Here is a 21327-nt window from a genome sequence, read left to right as displayed (position 1 = left end):
TGCAAAAATATGCCCCTCAACCATCTTGATATTAGAGCACAAATAGATCAGTATAAATATACTGCTGTGTCCAGTAAGACAAGGTATAACATGTTGGTAGTCAGTCACAGAATGTCCCTTTGGCACATCTAGAATAGTACTGTCTACACTCACACGGAGACATACAGCTACATACACACAGACACATACAGACAAAGGTTTGGAGACATAAGGAATAAATCCCTACTCGCCAAGTTCTGTTAACAATTTATCTCTGGTGAATAAATTTAGAATTATGTTTTCTCAGCGAGTTTGTCAGCTTTTACGTATGTCGACTTTTACCTTTAGAGTACAAAATAAGCATCCTGAGATCATCAGGTCAAAAGCTGATTGTTCATTATATAGTCTTGAAATATCAATTTTCATATAAAAAGAAAGAATGCCTGTGAAGGCTTTGAAGAATTTTCCCTGGAGGGTCCAACAATACTCTTGGATGTCATTTTCTGTTAGTCTAGAGCATTTTTTATATCTACAATTGCAGAATTGATGGTTAGCTTGCAGGATTGACCGTTATTAAATTTGATGGTCTTGACGTCCATTAGAAAAACAGGATTACTCTAAAAAAAAGTTTAGGCTAGAAAACCAGACAATGTGCTAACAAACAATTATTTCCTCTGTATACTTTTCATATTTGCATTTTAAAGGCTTAAGAACTTAATGTTTCTCCTTACTACCTTTTCCTTTTTATCTTCAGACTCACACTTTATAATTAATATAAAGTAAAGTAATAAAGTTACATTTTTTAATATTTTAAGTACAAAGCTCACCTGTGCTTCAAAAGCTGGAGAAGTAAGCAGCATTTCTTATTAAGCAGGGAGCAGAACACGTTTCCTGGTGAAAGATGTAATTCAGTTTTCAATATTTAACAGTGACCATGTTTTTTGTCTATGACTGTGCTAATCATCTTGGCAAGTCTTAAAACACATCATTGGATGGTCAGGAAGACAAGAAAATACACCAAGGAAATGTATTTTTATTCATAAAATTTGATGTACTTACCTTTTGTTTGTTTTTAAATTTCCTGCACTGTGAGTTTATCAAGCCAAGAATACCAATGCAGATGTATTAATGTCAATTCCTAAAAATTATTAACTTCAAATCCCTACCCGTTTGAGCAGAAATTGTGTAGACTTTGAAAACCCTCCTAAGTATTTCTAGGAATCTTTCAGGGAACTTAAACTTGTCATTGAAGGCAGAACTAATGATGACAGTTCAACAGCACTGGGGTTTCTGGTCCAAGTACAAATACCTGCCCCATAACCCAGGCCACCTCAATCTTAATCTTCACAGTGTTCAGCAGTATTTTTGAAAATGAACATCCTTTTTCCCTTGTTTTTTTACTCTGTTATGCTGGAGTGGGGTGGTATCTCATAGCAGAGTTGCTTGGATTCTCTCTAATATAATGGTTAAGATAGCTTTGTAGGCTTCATATCACTCTTTCAAGTAAAGAACATAATAGGTAATATTTATTGTATCAATGCTCAGTACTTTAGTATCTGAAATTTGTTTTATCATCTAAATAACTCTGTGAGATACAGTTATTATCCCATTTTATAGACAAAGAAACAGAGGCTTAAGGAGGCTGGGTGCTTGTCATATGTTACTCATCCAGCAAACGACCAAACTGAGATTAGAACTTGGATCTGTACATCTCCAAAGCTAGGCCCCAGGAGCTCTTTTATGAACAGCCTCACTTAAACATTTGCCTTCTGGGACATACTTGCTTCTGAGGTATCTCACTGGGACATGCAAGTACCAGCTTAACCTCAGAAGGGCCCGCACTTTCAGCCACTGATGGAGCTTGGCTCTCCATTCACACTTATCATTCTGGGGGAAGCCATATGCTACATTTTTTCCCCTGCCTTCCCCCATTCCTCTCCACACTCTGATTTCTACCGACTTTCCTCACACCATGTTTATCTCTGATCCACCCTGAAGTATGAGCACACTTCAAGATTTCTTCAGGAGCCTCCTTGGCAACCATGAAAATAGAGAGTTGCTAATAAACACCTGGCAAGAAGGTTGCCTCCTAACTTCCTATCTCAAGATATCTAATTCTCAGCTCGGCTCCAGCGAGGATCCTTGCTACACAGTTAATACACTCTATAGTATGTCTATTTATAAATACTGAGTTTTGGGAGCAGAGATTATCTTTGTGACTCATTGGAATTTGTTCTTTTGCAAAATAGTACATTATACAAAATTACATTTTTAGGATGTAATTTAGGATAGAAAGCAATCCTTACTGATAAAAAGAGCTTCCTTACTGTAAAAAGAGGTCATCTATGCACCATATTTCTGTGTCTGTGAATATAATTTTAAGTATTCCTAATCTGCCAAATATAAGAGAAGTAAAATCTCAGTTTTTAAGGGTCTGTAACATTTTCTATTTCATTAAGACCTGTTTAGTATAGCATTTCTTCCAATATACTATATAGTCCTTAGTGACCAGAGGGAAAAGTCTTTATTTAACTTCAGGGTCAAGTCCTGTCATTGATAATATAAAGTTACTTTTCTATTAGTTACTTATTTTATTTCACTTGATGATAAAGAGAAACTATAACCACGTAGTATTACAAATACCACTTAGCTTGCTCAGCATCACATAAGAGTTCAAAGTGAGCAAAATTTGATCATAGAAAAAGTTTTATATACCTGTCCATTGCAAAAGCATAAATCTCAACAGGTGTTTAAATCTATAGTTATTCTCTATATAGATGCCAACGCATAATAGGTATTACTATTGTTAATTAGGTTTATTATTCTGGGCATCCCATTCATTCTTAGCCCTTTAACTCACTGATGCATTACTATTATTAGAGCAATAATATTCAGCTGCATCGTGAGCAGAGCACAGGAAAACTCCACTCTGCTGAACAGGAAAAACTGAGACAGCTGCTCTGCCAGATATAGGGGCCATACAAACATGACTTAACATGACTGATACAGGTGACAGACAAGGAGATTTTTAATTCTGGGATAGTCTTTTTTACACACATGCTAATTCAAATAAAATTAATAATCGGGACCAGAGAAAATTGGGTGATTGCGTAGTTTTGTGCTAGTACCTTTTTAGAAGGCTTTAGGTTGCACTAACTAGAGACAATACAAGAACTATTGAAGCTGGTAATAAAATATCCCATTGAAAGTGATTAAGCCAATGCTAAAAATGACAGCATTGAAACATACTGGATTATTTATAAGGAATGAGTAGAGTCTGAAGAGAAGGCTGAAATAAGTGATACCATTTCCCTAAAGGAGCTGAATTAAAGTATTGGATTTATGATGTTTTTATTTATGCAGGGGCCATTTAAAACATTTTCATTTTCAATTTTTATGTGAATGCTGTTGCACACTTACTCTTTTATGATACAACCTTATGCAGCAGGCTAAATCAGGGACCTATTTAACTTCTGGGGGTAACTCATGGTGTTAAATTAGATCTTTCTATGTGGTTTCCATTAGACCAAACTTAGTGACTGCCTTCCACTCTATGCACCTTCATATTATTTGAGAACTCTCAGAACGGTTCTGTTAACATCAGTCAATTTGCATTCACAGCTGCATTCAATTGAGATTAGTGGCTGCTTTTTGAAAGATAGAAAATACAGATTAGTGATGGCAGATGTTTCCTGAGGCTACATTCTAGACAACTGAAGGCAAAAAAAAAAAAAAAAAAAAAAAAATCCAGTGACCCATAAGACTAAAATTGGCTTCATTTGAATAACAAATCACGTGGTAGTCAATCTTCATTATAGTACTCAGCAGTCATCTGCATATGCAGGTCCTGGGATAAAATAATGTAGTGGCTTGATGCACAGACAAAGAACTTGTTAGAAATGCATATGCTTGACCATTGGGATTATTTTGATCAGTAGGCATCTATTTCCTATAAATATCACAAATATTTCCAACAAAAGAGCATAGATGTCTTTTATACAATTCTTTGGAGAATGATTCTGTAGATTTCTGCATTTTCTCCTCATTAATTTGACCTGGGATGGTTTTCACTGAGGAAAAAATCTTTAAGCAAACATGTTAAATGTTTACCTATATCAAAATTATTACTTTAGGTGACTCCGATAATATAACACATGTGTGGAGTGAGGATGATGGACAGACATTATCTCCAAGCAGTCTGGCTGCGCAGTAAGTCTTTGCTTATTTCTAAATAGGTAGATAACTTGGCTGAATAAACAATCAAAACAATTTCTAAACATGATTCTCTTATCAGTGTACATAAGCATGGAATAGAAAAACCAACTATTGACTAAGCAAAGGGAAGGGCATAGTCCAAATAAAGTTGAAACTTATTTTTTGATATTATTTAATGATACTTTAGCATTGCACACAAAAAATCTCTTTTTCAGTTCCAAGCTTGCATAACTAGATCTAATGTGTCATGTCTGGATTGGTTACCTTATGCCTATGAGGATGATCTAGCTGGAGGGCTGCCAACACTTTTCTTTCACTACAAGCAGTGTATAAGTATCTGTCTTGCTCTGTGCAGGCTGCTATAGCAAAGTACCATAAACTGAGCAACTTATAATCAAGCCTCCTAATACCGTCATCTTGGGGGTTAGGAGTTCAACATATGAATTTCGGGAGAACATACTCATTCATACCATAGCAGCCTTCGATTTTTTTATTACTATTTTTTGGGTTTCTAGAGAGTAAAAATGTTTTTTATGCTTAAACAAGATAATGCAAAATTTGTTTGCTTTCAGTGGTATTCAGTTAGGCAAAACTTTGTAGGTTATTTAATTTGGGGCTTTTATTGGCATATATAAAGTCTCAGGAATAGGCAGTGGAAATAACAGCAGCAACTATGCTGTCTAAAGACCATTAATGTAAGCAGATCCTGAAGTAACTGTGATAATTATGGTAAGAAATGCAAACAGTTGCTTATGGTAGTTAATTGAGGCAAATTCCTGTAGTTTAAGGCAAATGTAGAGACTAGATGGCCTGCCTGTTAGGTAAAGATTGCTTTAGCCTATAAATTATACTATTGAAATTCTTTGATTTTAGTCCCAAAGGATACGTTTTGGTGCTAACGGAAATTTACACAAATAAAAACAAACAGGAGTACTTAGGTTTAACCAATGTTTTGTTTTGCTAAAATAGAATGTACCTAGTTGTTTGCAAACTTTCTATTATTTAACGAGAAGTTCTCCAACTCTGAGAGTAGATTCTGGCCAAAATCCTTGTGTAAACAACTACCTCCTGTTTCTGCTGCCATCTCTCATCCTTTAAAGTGGCTGACCCAGGTGCTTCTCCCAGAGCAACCAAGCCCTTAGGCAATTTCATCCTAGCCAGGCTGCCATGTTTCAAATGGTCATGTCTTTTAAACACATTCCCTCTATAGCCATCAAAAATAATAATAGCAAAATACCTTTAAACTGAGATAACTGCATGCTTATTGCTGAAGCCAGGTATTTTTATCAGAGCCTCGAGGCATCCATAGCAGTGATAATGTCAGTGCCACAGACCTGCAAATTCCACAGCAAATGTAGTTAGTTGCTGACAGCTAGCTGACAGTTTATTAGGAAGAATTCAATACTTCTAAGATGGCCCTTGTTGTGATTGATGAAATTAAGGGATTTCTTATCTTCAGACTTCCTTTCCATTCCAGCTTTAAAATAATCACAGAGTGGCAACACTGGTATAAGATAAAAGTTATTTTGGTTCAGAATTTTCTAAAGCAAATTTTCAAAAATACTTTTTCCCTCATAGTTCTACTTTCTCCTAATTATTTTTGTTCTAAAGTCATTATCTTTGTTTTGCATTTGTACTTATGAATATGAATGTGCACATCCAGACACTTACCTTTTATTGTAAGCACTCTTGGGAATTAGGTAGGATTTTGTATAAAGGATTACTCCAGTGTTTTAAGGGAATAATTGGGTATTTATGTCAAAACTGTGACACACAGATATGAGATCTTATTTTGGAGTATACTAAGTCTATTCTCAAAAGTTTTTGTAATCAAATGTTCTTTATGAAACTAAGAGGATGGCTTAGATGATATTTCAAGTTCAATTCTATCCCAACTGTCCTCTATTTTAAGCTTGACAATATACCATGAAAATCCCTTGTTCCGGTCCATCTAGTAGATAAGGCCAATATTTTGCTGTTGAGCAGTGCACCAAGTGGAAATAGCTCTATGTTGTAACAATGGTAACAGAGAGAAAGACAAACACAAAAGAAGGAAGGGCAATATTGGGAAGTGTGGGGAAAGGTGAGGAGAGGAAGGGAGAACCACCTTACTGAAGCAGGAGAACGACCTGACATGTGCTTATCCAGCGATGCCCCATTGGGCACTTCTCAGATAAATGGCCAGTATCTCTGCAGCTTCCGGCATTTCTTTTCCTCATGTATTTGTCCTTTCCACAGATATTAACTCAAGTGTATGATGTACGAAATACAAATGCTAGATATTCTGTGATGAGGATGGGGTCGGGGTGAACAGGGAGTGGGATACAAAACTAAATGGATCATTCTTTCAAGTTGTTCAGAGAAGAAATGTTTATCTTGAAACCTCTACTTATCACTATAGCCAAATAAAATAGATGGATTATTCTACCCTCCTCTTCCCAAAATAGATGCAGTCAATTTGCAATTATTCTCATAATTTCATTTGTCTCTTCTTTGATGTCTTGGATTCTCAAATCCCATCTTCCAGCTTATCTTTGGAATATTCTTTCTGACACTGCTTCAAACTTCCCTCAACATTCTGAAACTGTCATTTCAAAACACCTGCTGAGGGTTTTTTGAGCAAGTGCTGTGACTATATTGGTTATTATTAGACCTTGGCTTGATTTGATTTGACTTGACTCACTGATATCATAGGTGGACTACAGTCCATGAAACTTGACTGTAGGTGTGACTTCATATTATATGGGTAACCTATACAACAGGGTTAGTTTTGTCATCTGTCACACTCCTGTTGCATTTTTAACAGTAATAATGTAATTTAGAAATTTCCCTAATAGATAGTTTCTTTTACTTAGGACAGAAAACTTACTCTAAGAATACACAGTCCTATCCTTCATTTGTGTATTGATCAATGGCATTGACTATCTATAAGGAGGCTTTGATAAATAATGAAGCTCACTGTCTGAAATCTCTAAGGTCTGAGACCACCAAATAAAGTTTTACCAAGAGTCTCTAGTCAAGGAAATGCCTATGTACAAGCATGAGCTCTTGGAAAATGGACACTTTTAAAAAAATACATAAAGACTATGAATAGTATTTAAATGAGTCAGCCCTCTGACCACTTTGCTGTGCTCTGATTGCCAAGTTAGAGAGTTTTCTTGCCATTCATTATTTTTTCTTTTAAAGTTCCTAAGGATCCAGTGTTGTTAACCCACATTTAAACACCCTGAGTCTTCTTTAATATTGATGAAAACATTTTCCTGCATTTACTAGTTATGCCAAGATTAACTGCTCCCACTCGTATTTTAATAAAATCTAAGTTGAACATCCAGTAGGACTAGTTAATTTGTGTTTTGTACAGTTTGATTCTAAACAGATGATCCCCAAATCAGCCATTGACATTTATTCCATCTTTACATAAAATTCAATAGTAGACACTAAGGGAAGAAGTTACAAAATAAATAGAGATGCAGCCTCACAGTTGAAGTGACAGAGCACACATAGTATGCACATACTCATTCACATAGCCTTACTCACTCATGTAGCCTTAAAAATCTTAGGCCCTATCCTCACATGCCAATCACTTTGAAAGGAAACCAGAAAGTGGTTAATTTGGAAACACTAAATTGGTTGATTGGAGAAAAAAGGAACTTATGTTGGTCATTGGGATCCCATTAGTTCACAATTAAATGAATTTAAATCTAGTTATTCAATTTTATAGGGGGAAAGGACCTAGCAGATCATCTAGTCCCCTGGCTTTCAGTTGACAAGAGAAGAATCGGAGAGTCAGAAGGGGGTGGCCAGATTTAGAAAATAAAAAGAAAAGTGAAAAAAATTCCAGGACTCATGGGATGTACTTATACACAAAAAGATTATTCATTGTTTATCTATGATTCAACTTTAACTGGGAGTCCAGTATTTTACCTGGCAACCCTCACCCATTGACCTTTTTCTTTCATGTAAGTGTGCCTAGAAATTGCCTTAAGATAACCTATGATGGAATATTAAAATAATTAAATATAAAGATAGTACACATAGAAAAGGCAAGTGCTCAGAGGATGCAGAGTAGTACTGCCCTTGTACAGTTAAACTGGATGGGGGAAGACATCCATCTGCCTAGTATTTCAATGCCCGAGTCATCCAGGGACCAAAATGATCTCAACAAAACGTCTTTGCTTTATTTTCATATGACTTAATTTCTATATTCTTTTCTAATTCTGCAGGCTCCTAATTCTGGAAAACTTTGAAGATGCCCTCTTAAATGTATCAGCAAACAGTCCTTATATTCCTTACTTGGCATGTGTGAGAAATGTGACTGACAGTTTGGCCAGGGGTTCACCAGGTAATACTGTTCTTAGCAGTCAAAATGCTGCTTATGGTTTCTACCTCTGTTCTAAAGTAGTGAGTTTTTGAGGCATTTGCTTACACAGGAAAGAAAATTTGTAAAATCTTAGTTTCCATATGCATCGGTTTCAGTCTGGTGATTTGTTATACAAAGGGAATGTGTAGTCATATTATCATATTATTCTGTTGCTGCTGCTAGCACTAGCTGGCCACCTGGACAAATTTTAGTATATAATGGCCATATAATGGATAATATGATAATGGCCACTGGGACAAATTTTCCAAGTGTCCAGAGTCATTCGAGGTTCAAATGACCCTTCATGACATTTTTATGCTCTTAATAATCTTAGTTGTTAAAAAATGTTAAGGAATGATAACACAGAGTCCTAAAAGCAGGTGTAAATTACATAAACAAAGGCATTTTTGTGGCAGACTATTTTTATTTTCTACCCTTACATACTTTATTTGCAATTTTCTGCCTACATGGGCAACCACAAAGATTATATTTAATCAAATGTTTCTCTTTTTTTCAGAGAAAAGACCTATTTTCTCACATTTTCTAGGACACATACGTTCTTTTTTCCTACACCAAAAATAGTTTTCTGAGAGTTAATGGCAAGCAAAATAGCACAACAAATGTTTAAGTCCGGTCTTTGTTTGCAAGGTATGAATTAGTCAAGGTTGGAAAGGCATATTTATATCACAGTGATTCTACAACCTATTCTCTCCAAGATACTTCAATTATATAGTATATCCAAAAGTCAGGAATAAAAGCATAGTCAGTTCACAAAGAGCCAAAACTATGTAGCACCTTTGCTAGAAGTATTTTTATCTCTAAGCAGAGAATATTTTTAAAATAATGAATTCTATTGTCCCCATGGTTCAAATAAAGGTTAAAATTTCACTCATCTTATATTTATATTGAAGTAGGCTATTATCTTAGGAAAAATTTAGTAATAAATCAGGATAGAGGTGTCTTTCAAATTGGTTTCCTAAATGACCTTGCAATTCGCATAAAGTAACTCTTCTCCCTTCCTTTACAGAAAATCTAAGACTCCTGCAGTCCACAATACGACTTAAAAAATCTTTTCTTCAAAATGGTTCCTATGAGGATTACATCCCTCCAGTTCCTGAAGTCCTAAAATCAAAAGTAAGCCATGAAAGAAGAAAAATAAACCTTAACACTTCCCATAATATTTGATAAGATACACTTTTAAGTTTTAAATCTGATCTTTGTAAATAATGATCCTATTTTAACTCTAGATTTATAATGGCCCTTCTTAGGACTCTAGAAAAATGGTGACAAAAGAGTTTATAGCTGGATGCAGTGGCTCATGCCTGTAATTCCAGCTACTCAGGAGCCTGAGGTGGGAAGAATCACTTAAGACCAGGCGTTTGAGGCTGCAATCAGCTGTTGTCACCACTGCACTCCAGCCTAAGTGACAGTGTGAGACCCTGTCTATAAAAAAAATAATAAATTAAAAAAAAAGTTCTTAAAGATTTTGACATTATATAATGGTGTTTTGTTTTTAATCCGTGGAGATCTCTGCATGAAATGACCCCAAAGAGCCTAATTACAGTATGTGCATTTATAAGGGAATGGCTAATAACAGTTATCATATTAAACTTCATAATTTGAAAGAGATTTGAAAAAGGATTCATAATATGATTTCTAATTTGAGATGTCCTAAGTTTTAAAATCTGTAAAAGTAGATTTTGAAAGCTGATGGTTTAGATTTCACAGCATACAAAAATCTCAAAATGTGGTTCACCCTACTTTTATTGTTGTCATCAGAAACTAAAATGAGTAAGTCATATTAAAATGTATGATACTAGAGAATGTGGAAAAAAGCAACCAAAAAATTGATAACTCTAACGTGGGAATCACTTTATGCTTATTTGTCTATTATTCTTCATCTCATGCATATAGTATACAGGTTATCATGAAATTTAGTTTATTTTTTAAATAACCCTATTAAAATTTGAAAGCTGTTTTCCTAGAAAGAATAGCTATTTAATTCGATTTACGTAGTCAGGAATAAAGTGAAATTAGAACTGGTTTATTCAAGGAAAGCAAGATGACTTATATAGTGAACATGGTATAATTAAGTAGGCATGCAGAACATTATGTCCATGTATATTACAAATAAATGTGCTAGTTACCATTACCTACATTTTAGCCCTAGTCTTCCACATGCATCAAAATTTTTAATATACTTAATTTGCATTATCTTAATTTGTTTGTGCAAATGAGAAGGAAGTTGTACATTCATCTGGAAAATTCCTACTCACTCCTCAAGGACAAGTTTAAACATCACTTCTTCTATATTAGAGTATCACCTTTCTTGTTATTTTTCTGCCAGGATAATGACTTTTTCTTCTGTGCTCCTATAATATTTATTCATTCACTTTTTAATCAATTATATGTACTCCCATAATACTAATCTATTTATTTGTAAGACATACCCTCTAACCCCAAAGTACTTAGAGTCAATCCAGTGGAGGAGATGGAAAAGCAGACCGACAATTGTAATACAGTGAGATAAGGGCTGTGATAGATGGATAGAGGTTTCTGTGCATGGAGGAGGGATATCTAACATGGATTGTAAGGGACAGAGGTGGAGAGAAGAAATTCTGTAGAGAAAATAATGCTTTCTCTGAGTTTTGAAGGCTGTGTAGAATTAGGTTAGTTGTGCATTCTAGACACAGAGTCCTGAGTTTAAGGAGATAGAGGTGTGAAGTTGAAAGACAGGTATAGGGTATCTGCAGTCATGTGTTCAGCTGGAACAGAAGATGCCCATGTGATAGGCAGAAAAGAGGGCTGCAGGGTGAGGGTGAGCCTAGATCCTGATTTTCTTGTCAAGGAGTTTGCATTTGATCATGAAAGTTGTATATTTGAAGAAGGTGAAATTTGCATTTTAGAAAGAGACATCTCTAATGAGATGACATCTCCAATGACAGTGAGATTTCTGGCATTTGGAACTCATTACTTGTCATTATAATTTGTTGCACGTCAGGTCTGTTTTCCTCACTAGAGTTTAAGCTGATGAAATTATGCTTTCAACACCCCTAAAGCCCCACATAATAGGAGCTTAAGGCTTGATTCATGCATGTATGAAAAAGTGAGGGTGTTAGAGTACTGACAATGTAGTCATGTTCCCTGGGCAATTACTTACTGTAGTTCTTGACTTAGAAAGTCACCAGGAAGCACATAATATACACTAGGGGAATGGAAACACCACCGTCTCAACCATTTATACTAACGGGATGGGACTGGGGCTAAAAATAATAGAAAACATCATCCCCAATCTGAATATAATGCTCTCCTCGAGGGTTACATTATGGAAAAAGTTATAGAAGCCACAGAAGTGGAAATAAACTACATTCTTTTCCTTGGAGTAGAAAATCTATTGTCATTTATAACAAGCATGGCTGTTATTTGACATTGACGGGACCCATTCAGTCCTAGACCACAAGCTCCATGAGGAATATTGCCAGGTCTCTTCCTTTACCATTGCATCTGCAGCACCTGGCATAGAGTATGACACATGGGAAACATTCAGTACCTATCACTGAAAGAATGAAGACAAACTCCTAGAGTTTCACAGTTACTGATGCTCTTACTCCCCTGCTTTGTTCACTCTGATAATTAGTATCATGATTGTGACCATCAGTGAGGCCACACCCAATCTAATGCTTTATTCATGATATTCCTAAGATGGGGGTGAATGCTGTCATTCATTGGTGACTTTTCCTAGCTTTTTCTCCTTGTCTATTCTGCTCCTCTTGAACTTTTGTGTTTTCTCCTCCCTTCATTGTTTTATCTTTTTTTCTTTCCAGTTGCTTTGTTGGGAAGAATAACTTCCTGATTAGGGAGCTATGCATAAAGTGGCTGTTCCTGTATTGGGCAGAAATACAAATAACACAATATTTTTTATGTAAAACCTGTAAAATTTTAAATAGACTCATTTTTCTCTCTATTTACCCACCAAGAGCCCAGGAATATTGCTGTTTTATCATTTTATGCACATGCTATTGTGAGGTCAATACCATCATGTCACTTACGATTCTGATTCAGATACATTTGAAAAGCATCAGGCAGTGGAGAATTCAGTCACAGCTGGAAATGGCGTTAGTCATCTGTTGTTCTATTTTAAGCCTGAACTTTTACTCGTGATAAAAGAGAGAAGGGCTCTACATGAAGCTTTGGCCAATCTGCAATCTGAAGTTGACACATGTTTTTGAAGAAAGAATTCTAATTCACTGAATTTATGTTGATTATTAATGACCTGTGAAGCTTCTAGAACTTTAATGCCTGTATTGTTCTCAGAATAAAGTAGTAAGTAATGACAAAGACGAAAAGACAGTAATGTTTCTCCTTGGTGGATATGCTTCTCAATGCATTCCACATTATTGGCCCTGAATTAAATTTTTATTTCAGAGAACCAAGTCTATTAGCCACAGTGTGGCTAGATTTCCAATTTCCTCTTCTGTAACTTTTATCTCACTAAGCCACGACTATACTATATGGACTTTTGCTGGTTTCCCACATATGTACACCAAACTTACAATTAAAAAACACATTTCAGTCTCTACTGGGTAAAAGCCATTCAAATGTACAACACCCTCAAAGCTCAATTTAAACAAATATATTAGCCCAACAGAATTTATCTTTTTATTTAATAAATTACCAAAAACAAGTCACTGGAGAATGTAGTATAGAAGCTTCACTCCATTTATTACAGGTTTAATCATATCTAGTGATTGGAAAATCAAAAGAAAGACTAGAGTGGCAAATGCAGTTATAGGTGGTACAGTGATTGGGTCTATTCCAGAATGGAAAATTTCTCATAGTGATAGCACTAGTAAGTAGAATTTTTGTACATATAAACCCATTTTTGAATAGTTCGAACTCAGAGGTCAATTATAATATTAAGTACAATGGAAAATAGACCAATGATATTTACTATCTAAGATGACCAACATTTAATTGCTATAACCTACGTGTAGTTATAAACTGCTCATTACTGCTCATTGTGCCTTTCTTATTTGATAATATAGAAATAAATATTCCCAAACATTTGCCGGTACCATAAAATACTTCATTTCGGTCAAACTGTAACTTCTGATTGGAAACTGAGCTGCAATGAATGACACATATATTTGCTTCTTAGGATTTTGTTCCAATTTATTTCCCTACTTAAAAGAAACAGCTCTAGGGTAGCTTCCAAGCACAAAAGAATTTGCTTTCCCAGAGGCATACATTATTTTTTCCCCAGGTTGTAGGGCATGGAATATATCCTCAGAACACATAGAACATAGTGAACTGATAGTAAGAGGAATATCATTGACAGGATAGGAAATAATTTGATTTTCATTTTCCTTTTTTTCCTCTGAGTGTGGGATTTTTAAGCCCTTTTAAAGACAAAAGCACCCAGTATCCTACAATACCTAAGAGGGAAGAAGATACAGTCGATAGCGGTGCAGAGTCTTCCAAAAAATCAGGCGTCTTCTTGTTCTTAGTTTAAATACAATCTTATTAGAATGAATGTGATCTTCATGCTGCAGTTCAAGAAAGACTCTTAAAATTTTTTGTTAACCTTTAAAAATTGTTGACTGGCCACAGTGGCTCACATCTGTAATTCCAGCACTCAGGGAGGCTGAGGCCAGCAGATGGGTTCAGCATGGGAGAGAGAATGGCCAGGGCAATGTGGTGGAACCCCATTTCTACCAAAAATTAGCCAGGAGTGCAGGTATATGCCTATAGTCCCAGCTACTTACTTGAGAGGCCAAGGTGAGAGGATCACCTGAGCACGGAGGTTGAGGTTGCAGGGAGCCGTGATCATGCCAATGTACTCCATTGTTTCCACAAAAAAAATACAAGAAACTAGCCAGGAGTGCAGGTATATGCCTGTAGTCTTAGCTACTTATTTGAGAGGCTAAGGTGGGAGGATCACCTGAGCCTGGAGGTCAAGGTTGCAGTGAGCTGTGATCGTGCCAGTGTACTCCAGCCTGGGTGACAGAGTGAGACCGTGTCTCAAAAAATAAAAATAAAAATAAGAATTGTGGTAAAATAAACATAACATTTACTATCTTAACCATTTTTAACTATACAGTGCAGTTGTGTTAAGTACATTCACATTGTTGTGCAATTAATCTCCAGAACTCATTTCATTTTGTAAACTGAAACTCCATATTCACTAAACAACTTTTCATCCTCTACTTCCCCAGCCCTTAACAGCCCACATTTTGCTTCTACCCCTGTGTATTTGACTACTCTAGGTACTTTGTCATACAAGTGGAATCATACATTATTAGACCATTCACCTTTCATTTCTTGAGATTGGCTTATTTTACTTAGCATAGTATACTCAAGGTTCATTCATGCTGCAGTCTGTGTCAGAATTTGTTTCCTTTTTAAGGTTTAATAATATACCACTGTGTGTGTGTGTGTGTGTGTGTGTGTGTGTGTGTACATTACCACCAACAGTGCACAAGGGTTATAATTTCTCCACATCTTCTCTAACACTTGTTATTTTCTGTTTTTTTTTTTTTTAATAGTAGCCATCTTAATGGGTGTGACAAAGAAATGCTTTTTAGAAGTTCCAAAACAAACCTGCTTTTTATCTGCCCTTACATATGATTTAAAATATAAGTCAAAATATAAAATTAGTCAAAGTATTTGTGAGTGAAGCTGGATAAAACTAAACTACATTTTTTTAAACCTGTGACTCCACAGAGAAAGACAGTTCTAATAGGCCCAAAAGTTTTATCAAGTTCTTACAGGAATAATAAACTCAAATGACAGAGAGTAGTACTTCATAATAAAACTAACGCCAAATGCCAACTAACCAAATACATATGCAGAATGTTTTTCTTAAAGGAAATCGATTGTGGTTACTTATTATCCACTACTATATATGTAGAAAAATGTAACTAATCTATTTCCCACTCTTTTCCCTTTCTGGAAAGCTGTCTCAACTTCGAAACTTGACCGAACTTCTTTGTGAATCTGAAACTTTCAGTTTGATAGAGAAGTCATGCCAGCTCTCTGATATGAGCTTTGGGAGCCTGTGTGAAGACAGTGAGTTTGATCTGCAACTCCTCGAAGCAGCAGAGCTGGGCACCGAAATAGCAGCCAGCTTACTGTACCATGACAATCTCATATCTGAAAAAGTGAGAGATTTGCTGACTGGGGATCCAAGCAAAATTAATTTAAATATGGATCAGTAAGTTTTTCCATTGTCTTATTCAGTGGTGAAATCTCTTTCAAAATATTGATATACCTAGTTGAATTTCTTCTTTTCTGTTTTGTTTCAGGTTTCTAGAACAGGCACTGCAAATGAATTACATGGAAAATATCACTCAGTTAATACCGATCGTAGAAGTCATGCTGCATGTCAATAACAGTGCAGATGCTTCTGAAAAGCCAGGTGTTTCCCCATCCACATTTTAAATCTTGTCTTATTAGAATGCATGTGATTCTCACGCTGCAGTTTAAGAAAGGTTTTTTTTGAAGTTCCCAACCAAACTCGCTTTGCTATCTGCCCTTACACATAAGAAACCTGAAGCATTCAAATGTGGTTACTTGTCTAAAGTAAACACACAGAAAGCTAGCAGAGAATGAAACAGGGAAATTTGATTTCACAGCAAAAAGATCTTCAAAAGTTTAACTAGTTAGACCATTCACCTTTTGTTTCTCTGATATATTAACGTGCATCCGATAGTCAGCTGCAAGGGCAATGATGAAATTTACTTTCTTCTGTGAAAATAATCTGATGGAAAAAAACCAAAAGGATGTACTGCTGTCTACAGAAATCTCAATTCAGAACTTTCTATTAGTATTCCAAACATGATGTATCATGCAATATGTTTCTTCTTTGCATAATTCCTCAATACTGAAAGGAAAGGCATTCAGAATTTTGGACAATGGGCAGCCACAAAATTGGAATGGCACTAGGTTCAAAAAGGTATATTTGCATGAAGGATTCTTTTTTTTTTTTTTTTTTGAGATGGAGTCTCACTCTGTCACCCAGGCTGGGGAGCAGTGGCCAGATCTCAGCTCACTGCAAGCTCCGCCTCCCGGGTTCACGCCATTCTCCTGCCTCAGCCTCCCAAGTAGCTGGGACTACAGGCGCCCACCAACTCGCCCGGCTAGTTTTTTTTTTGTATTTTTTTTAGTAGAGACGGGGTTTCACCGTGTTCGCCAGGATGGTCTCGATCTCCTGACCTCGTGATCCGCCCGTCTCGGCCTCCCAAAGTGCTGGGATTACAGGCTTGAGCCACCGCGCCCGGCCTGCATGAAGGATTCTTAAAAGAAATGGAAAGGCATTTGCAGGATGATTATTACAATCTGCTAAAAGCAAAATATTGTTTATTGTGCCATAAATGACCCAGAAATGAAAGAATTATAATCACTCCCCTAAAAGAGTTTGAAGTTAAACACATTCTATTTAAAAGTGAGATAATGATTGTAAAAACCCTTTATAATTGTAGTGTGACTGTAGTTAAAGAAAAATGCTCTGTGGCATTATGTGTGGATTTATCAGACTTTGTCCAAATTGACAATATTACGTGATCCCAGAATAAAAAACATATTGAACCTGTGTGATATTTTAAATCAAATGGAGAGATATTTACTTAGTGCATTATGTGATCAAAATCTGTGAGGAAAGCATATTTTCCTTAAATCAACCTTGAGTTGTAGATACCTAAGGAAAATTTATAACGCAGAGCAATCTGTTACCTTGGGTTTATGATATCATAATAAGAACAAATCTAAACCAGATAGAAATAGATCCTAAATATGCAAAGTCTGCAAAAACTGGGAGACATCTGCCCCTGAGAAGGCATGTATGTTTTAGTCTAGAAGGTTTCTCTGTGTTAGTCATACTAAAAAGAGTGACCTGACAAACCAACATGTGTTTTCTTTTTACATTTTTCTTCTTGCAGGTCAGTTAATAGAAATGTTTAAAAATGTCGAAGAGCTGAAAGAAGATCTAAGGAGAACAACAGGAATGTCCAACAGGAGTATTGACAAGTTGCTGGCCATTCCCATCCCCGATAACAGAGCTGAGGTGAGGTGTCATGTGTTTGTACTTACATGCAGTTCTTAGAAATTTAAATAGCATTTAGCATTTGTTGAGTGCTTACCAGTTAAACACTGAGAAGCTGCACGCTAAGCTGGGGAATTTTCTATGTAAGTGATAAACCTGGAGGCCTAATTCTTTTTTTTTCTTCATACATTAAGTTCTAGGGTACATGTGCACAACGTGCAGGTTTGTTACATATGTATACATGTGCCATGTTGGTGTGCTGCACCCATTAACTCGTCATTTACATTAGGTATATCTCCTAATGCTATCCCTCCCCCATCCCCTGACCCCACGACAGGCCCAGGTGTGTGACGTTCCCCTTCCTGTGTCCAGGTGTTCTCATTGTTCAATACTCACCTATGAGTGAGAACATGCAGTGTTTGGTTTTTTGCCCTTGCAATAGTTTGCTGAGAATGATGGTTTCCAGCTTCATCCATGTCCCTACAAAGGACACGAACTCATCCTTTTTTGTGGCTATATAGTATTCCATGGTATATATGTGCCACATTTTCTTAATCCAGTCTATCATTGATGGACATTTGGGTTGGTTCCAAGTCTTTGCTATTGTGAATAGTGCCACAATAAACATACGTGTGCATGTGTCTTTATAGCAGCATATAGCAGCATAATTTATAATTCTTTGGGTATATATCCAGTAATGGGATGGCTGGGTCAAATGGTATTTGTAGTTCTAGATCCTTGAGGAATTGCCACACTGTCTTCCACAATGGTTGAACTAGTTTACAGTCCCATCAACAGTATAAAAGTGTTCCTATTTCTCCACATCCTCTCCAGCACCTGTTATTTCCTGACTTTTTAATGATCACCATTCTAACTGGTGTGAGATGGTATCTCATTGTGGTTTTGATTTGCATTTCTCTGATGGCGAGTGATGATGAGCACTTTTTCATGTGTCTGTTGGCTGCATAAATGTCTACTTTTGAGAAGTGTCTGTTCATATCGTTCACCCACTTTTTGATGGGGTTGTTTGTTTTTTTTCTTGTAAATTTGTTTAAGTTCTTTGTAGATTCTGGATATTAGCCCTTTGTCAGATGAGTAGATTGTAAAAATTTTCTCCCATTCTGTAGGTTGCCTGTTCACTCTCATGGTAGTTTCTTTTGCTGTGCAGAAGCTCTTTAGTTTAATTAGATCCCATTTGTCAATTTTGGCTTTTGTTGCCGTTGCTTTTGGTGTTTTAGATATGAAGTCCTTGCCCATGCCTATGTCCTGAACAGTATTGCCTAGGTTTTCTTCTAGGGTTTTTATGGTTTTAGGTCTAACAGTTAAGTCTCTAGTCCATCTTGAATTAATTTTTGTATAAGGTGTAAGGAAGGGATCCAGTTTCAGCTTTCTACATGTGGCTAGCCAGTTTTCCCAGCACCATTTATTAAATAGGGAATCCTTTCCCCATTTCCTGTTTTTGCCATGTTTGTCAAAGATCAGATGGTTGTAGATGTGTGGTATTATTTCTGAGGGCTCTGTTCTGTTCCATTGGTCTATATCTCTGTTTTGGTACCAGTACCATGCTGTTTTGTTTACCGTAGCCTTGTAGTATAGTTTAAGTCAGGTAGCGTGATGCTGGAGGCCTAATTCTTAAGATAGAAGAAAAATTCTGAAGCAAGAATATTATCACTATGTGTCCCTTTTTTCTTTATTTTTCCTTCTCCTTTCCCATGTCCCCTTTGTTCTTTCCTTTTCCTTACCCCCAGATGGCTTCCTTAATCAATGGATGCCATCACTAAAGAATTATATTCACTGTTGCAATCACATTGTCTGAGGTGAATTTGTACCTACTAAAATGCTATCAAAGTCAAACTTCAGTAACCTAATTGGGGAAAAATATGTGGAGAGTACTTACTATTGCTTGTAACTAAAATAAAAAAGATACTCATTTTTACTTTTTAAAAGTCCCACAGCAAGACATAGCATATACAATAGATGTGGTCAAGGGAACTAAGGCTAAGTTTGTGGTTGTAGTAAACATTTTTTGATGTGAAAATGAATAATGTCATTTCTTCATATTTAGGTAATAGGGTTTTCCCCTCAAAATGTCTTATCTTTTATTCTTTTTCCAAGTCAATCGTCCGGAAGTGTCATGGAAATTTTTCAAAAGAGCTGAAGAGCTTAAGGCTTCATCCATTCAAACCTTACGTGTGACAGAGTGTGTCATTTCTAAGCACAGCCCAGTTATTTTCCAATATTGGATAAAGTTTCTAAAAAGCCTTTAAGGTTCCTCTTAAAAAATGTTGCAGCTATCTCTTGTCATTTTAATTGGTTCCCCCATACAAAAATTAAAACAGCTTTGCCTTTACTGTACTAGTAAATAATATTCATTGATCTTTTCCCTTTTATCTTACCTTTTGATTATTTGATCCTAAGATATAATTTCAGCAATCACGTTTTTGGCTTCCATAGAGCAGGTTCATTTTAGTAAATAAAACATGTAAATGGAGAGTGTACATTCTTCTTACTTTCAAGAGGAAAGAGTGAAAAGTTCCTGTGGCCTTGAATGTTATACGCTTTTCTCTTTTTTTCAACTTGGTGGCAATGAAGATGACATCTTATTTTGTGCAGTCATACCTCACTATCTACAGGAGCATTACTGTTCAAGATGGGTGATTCACATGATTATATGGTCTGGAGCTCTTTTTCTTTGCTTTACATCTCTGGACCCACAAAGTGTATTGCCTAAGATTATAACTTTGAATGATTACAAAAATTAAATGCAATTTGAATTTATTAAGAGTAAGATTTTATAGGGAGCAAAATCTTAAACTAATGTTTTCCCCAGACTTACTCCAAATCACTTACCTTTCTTGGTACCATCATTCACCCAGCTGTTCAGGCAAGAAATCTGGGAGTCATCCTGAATGTCTCCCTGTCTCTTTTTTCCCATCTTCTTTCTTTTATTTTTGAGGCAGAGTCTCACCCTGTCTCCCAGGCTGGAGTGCAATGACGCAATCTTAGCTCATTGCAACCTCCACCTCCAGGATTCAAGCGATTCTCCTGCCTCAGCCTCCTGAGTAGCTGGGATTACAGGTGCCCGCCACCACGCCCGGCTAATTTATTCTATCTTTAGTAGAGATGGGGTTTCACCATGTTGGCCATGCTGGTCTCGAATTCCTGAACTCGTGATCCACCCACCTCAGCTTCCCAAAGTGCTGGGATTACAGGTGTGAGCCACCGCGCCCGGCCTCCCATCTTATTTCTTAAGTGAACCATTAATTATCTATTGTTTTATTAATAGTAATTATTGCTTTAGATTAAAAGTTGTTTGATCCTTGAGGACTTTTTGTTATAGTTTAAAATTTAGAGTATACAAAAAACCTCATAAAATGAACAGTTGACTCTCGAATGATTCACAGCTGAAATACTTTTCTTCCTCCACTTGCAGATTATTTCTCAGGTGTTCTGGCTGCATTCCTGTGATACTAATATTACCAATCTCAAACTGGAAGATGCAATGAAGGAATTTTGCAACCTGTCTCTTTCAGAGAGATCCTGGCAGTCTTACCTCATCGGACTCACTCTTCTGCACTACTTAAACGTTTACAACTTCACATACAAGGCAAGTTGCTATTGGTTAAATATGTTTATATTCATGGTTTATATAAAATTATTTAATTACACATGTATGTTCTCTGATAGTATGAAGGATGAGATCTATTTTTTCAGCTTTTGGAATTACTGCATT

General features: G+C 36.2%; 1 protein-coding gene and 1 long non-coding RNA gene across 3 annotated transcripts in view; one reads left to right on the top strand and one right to left on the bottom strand.

Annotated features, from left to right (window-relative positions):
• LOC105481161 (uncharacterized) overlaps positions 1–12900 on the bottom strand; it is a 49290-nt gene extending 36390 nt beyond the window's left edge. The window contains exons 1-4 of one of the 2 annotated variants that reach the window (XR_986806.2): positions 12604–12900; positions 10831–10926; positions 5432–5528; positions 807–870 (exon numbers count right to left, since the gene is read on the bottom strand). This is a non-coding gene — a long non-coding RNA (uncharacterized lncRNA). The remainder of the gene's footprint in view (positions 1–806; positions 871–5431; positions 5529–10830; positions 10927–12603) is intronic. The other variant, XR_011610016.1, reaches the window with a different exon arrangement.
• Positions 1–21327, top strand: part of LOC105481164 (ATP binding cassette subfamily A member 12) — a 211384-nt gene that overhangs the window by 104580 nt on the left and 85477 nt on the right. The window contains exons 9-15 of the mRNA XM_011740513.2: positions 4113–4188; positions 8418–8536; positions 9582–9688; positions 15511–15767; positions 15859–15971; positions 17491–17615; positions 21028–21201. Of these exons, the coding sequence (XP_011738815.2) occupies positions 4113–4188; positions 8418–8536; positions 9582–9688; positions 15511–15767; positions 15859–15971; positions 17491–17615; positions 21028–21201 (971 nt within the window). The remainder of the gene's footprint in view (positions 1–4112; positions 4189–8417; positions 8537–9581; positions 9689–15510; positions 15768–15858; positions 15972–17490; positions 17616–21027; positions 21202–21327) is intronic.

This window comes from Macaca nemestrina, chromosome 11 (assembly GCF_043159975.1).
Source record: "Macaca nemestrina isolate mMacNem1 chromosome 11, mMacNem.hap1, whole genome shotgun sequence".
Classification (NCBI taxonomy): Eukaryota; Metazoa; Chordata; class Mammalia; order Primates; family Cercopithecidae; genus Macaca; species Macaca nemestrina.
Note: the sequence above shows the minus strand (reverse complement) of the source record. Positions and strands in the feature narration are given on the sequence as shown.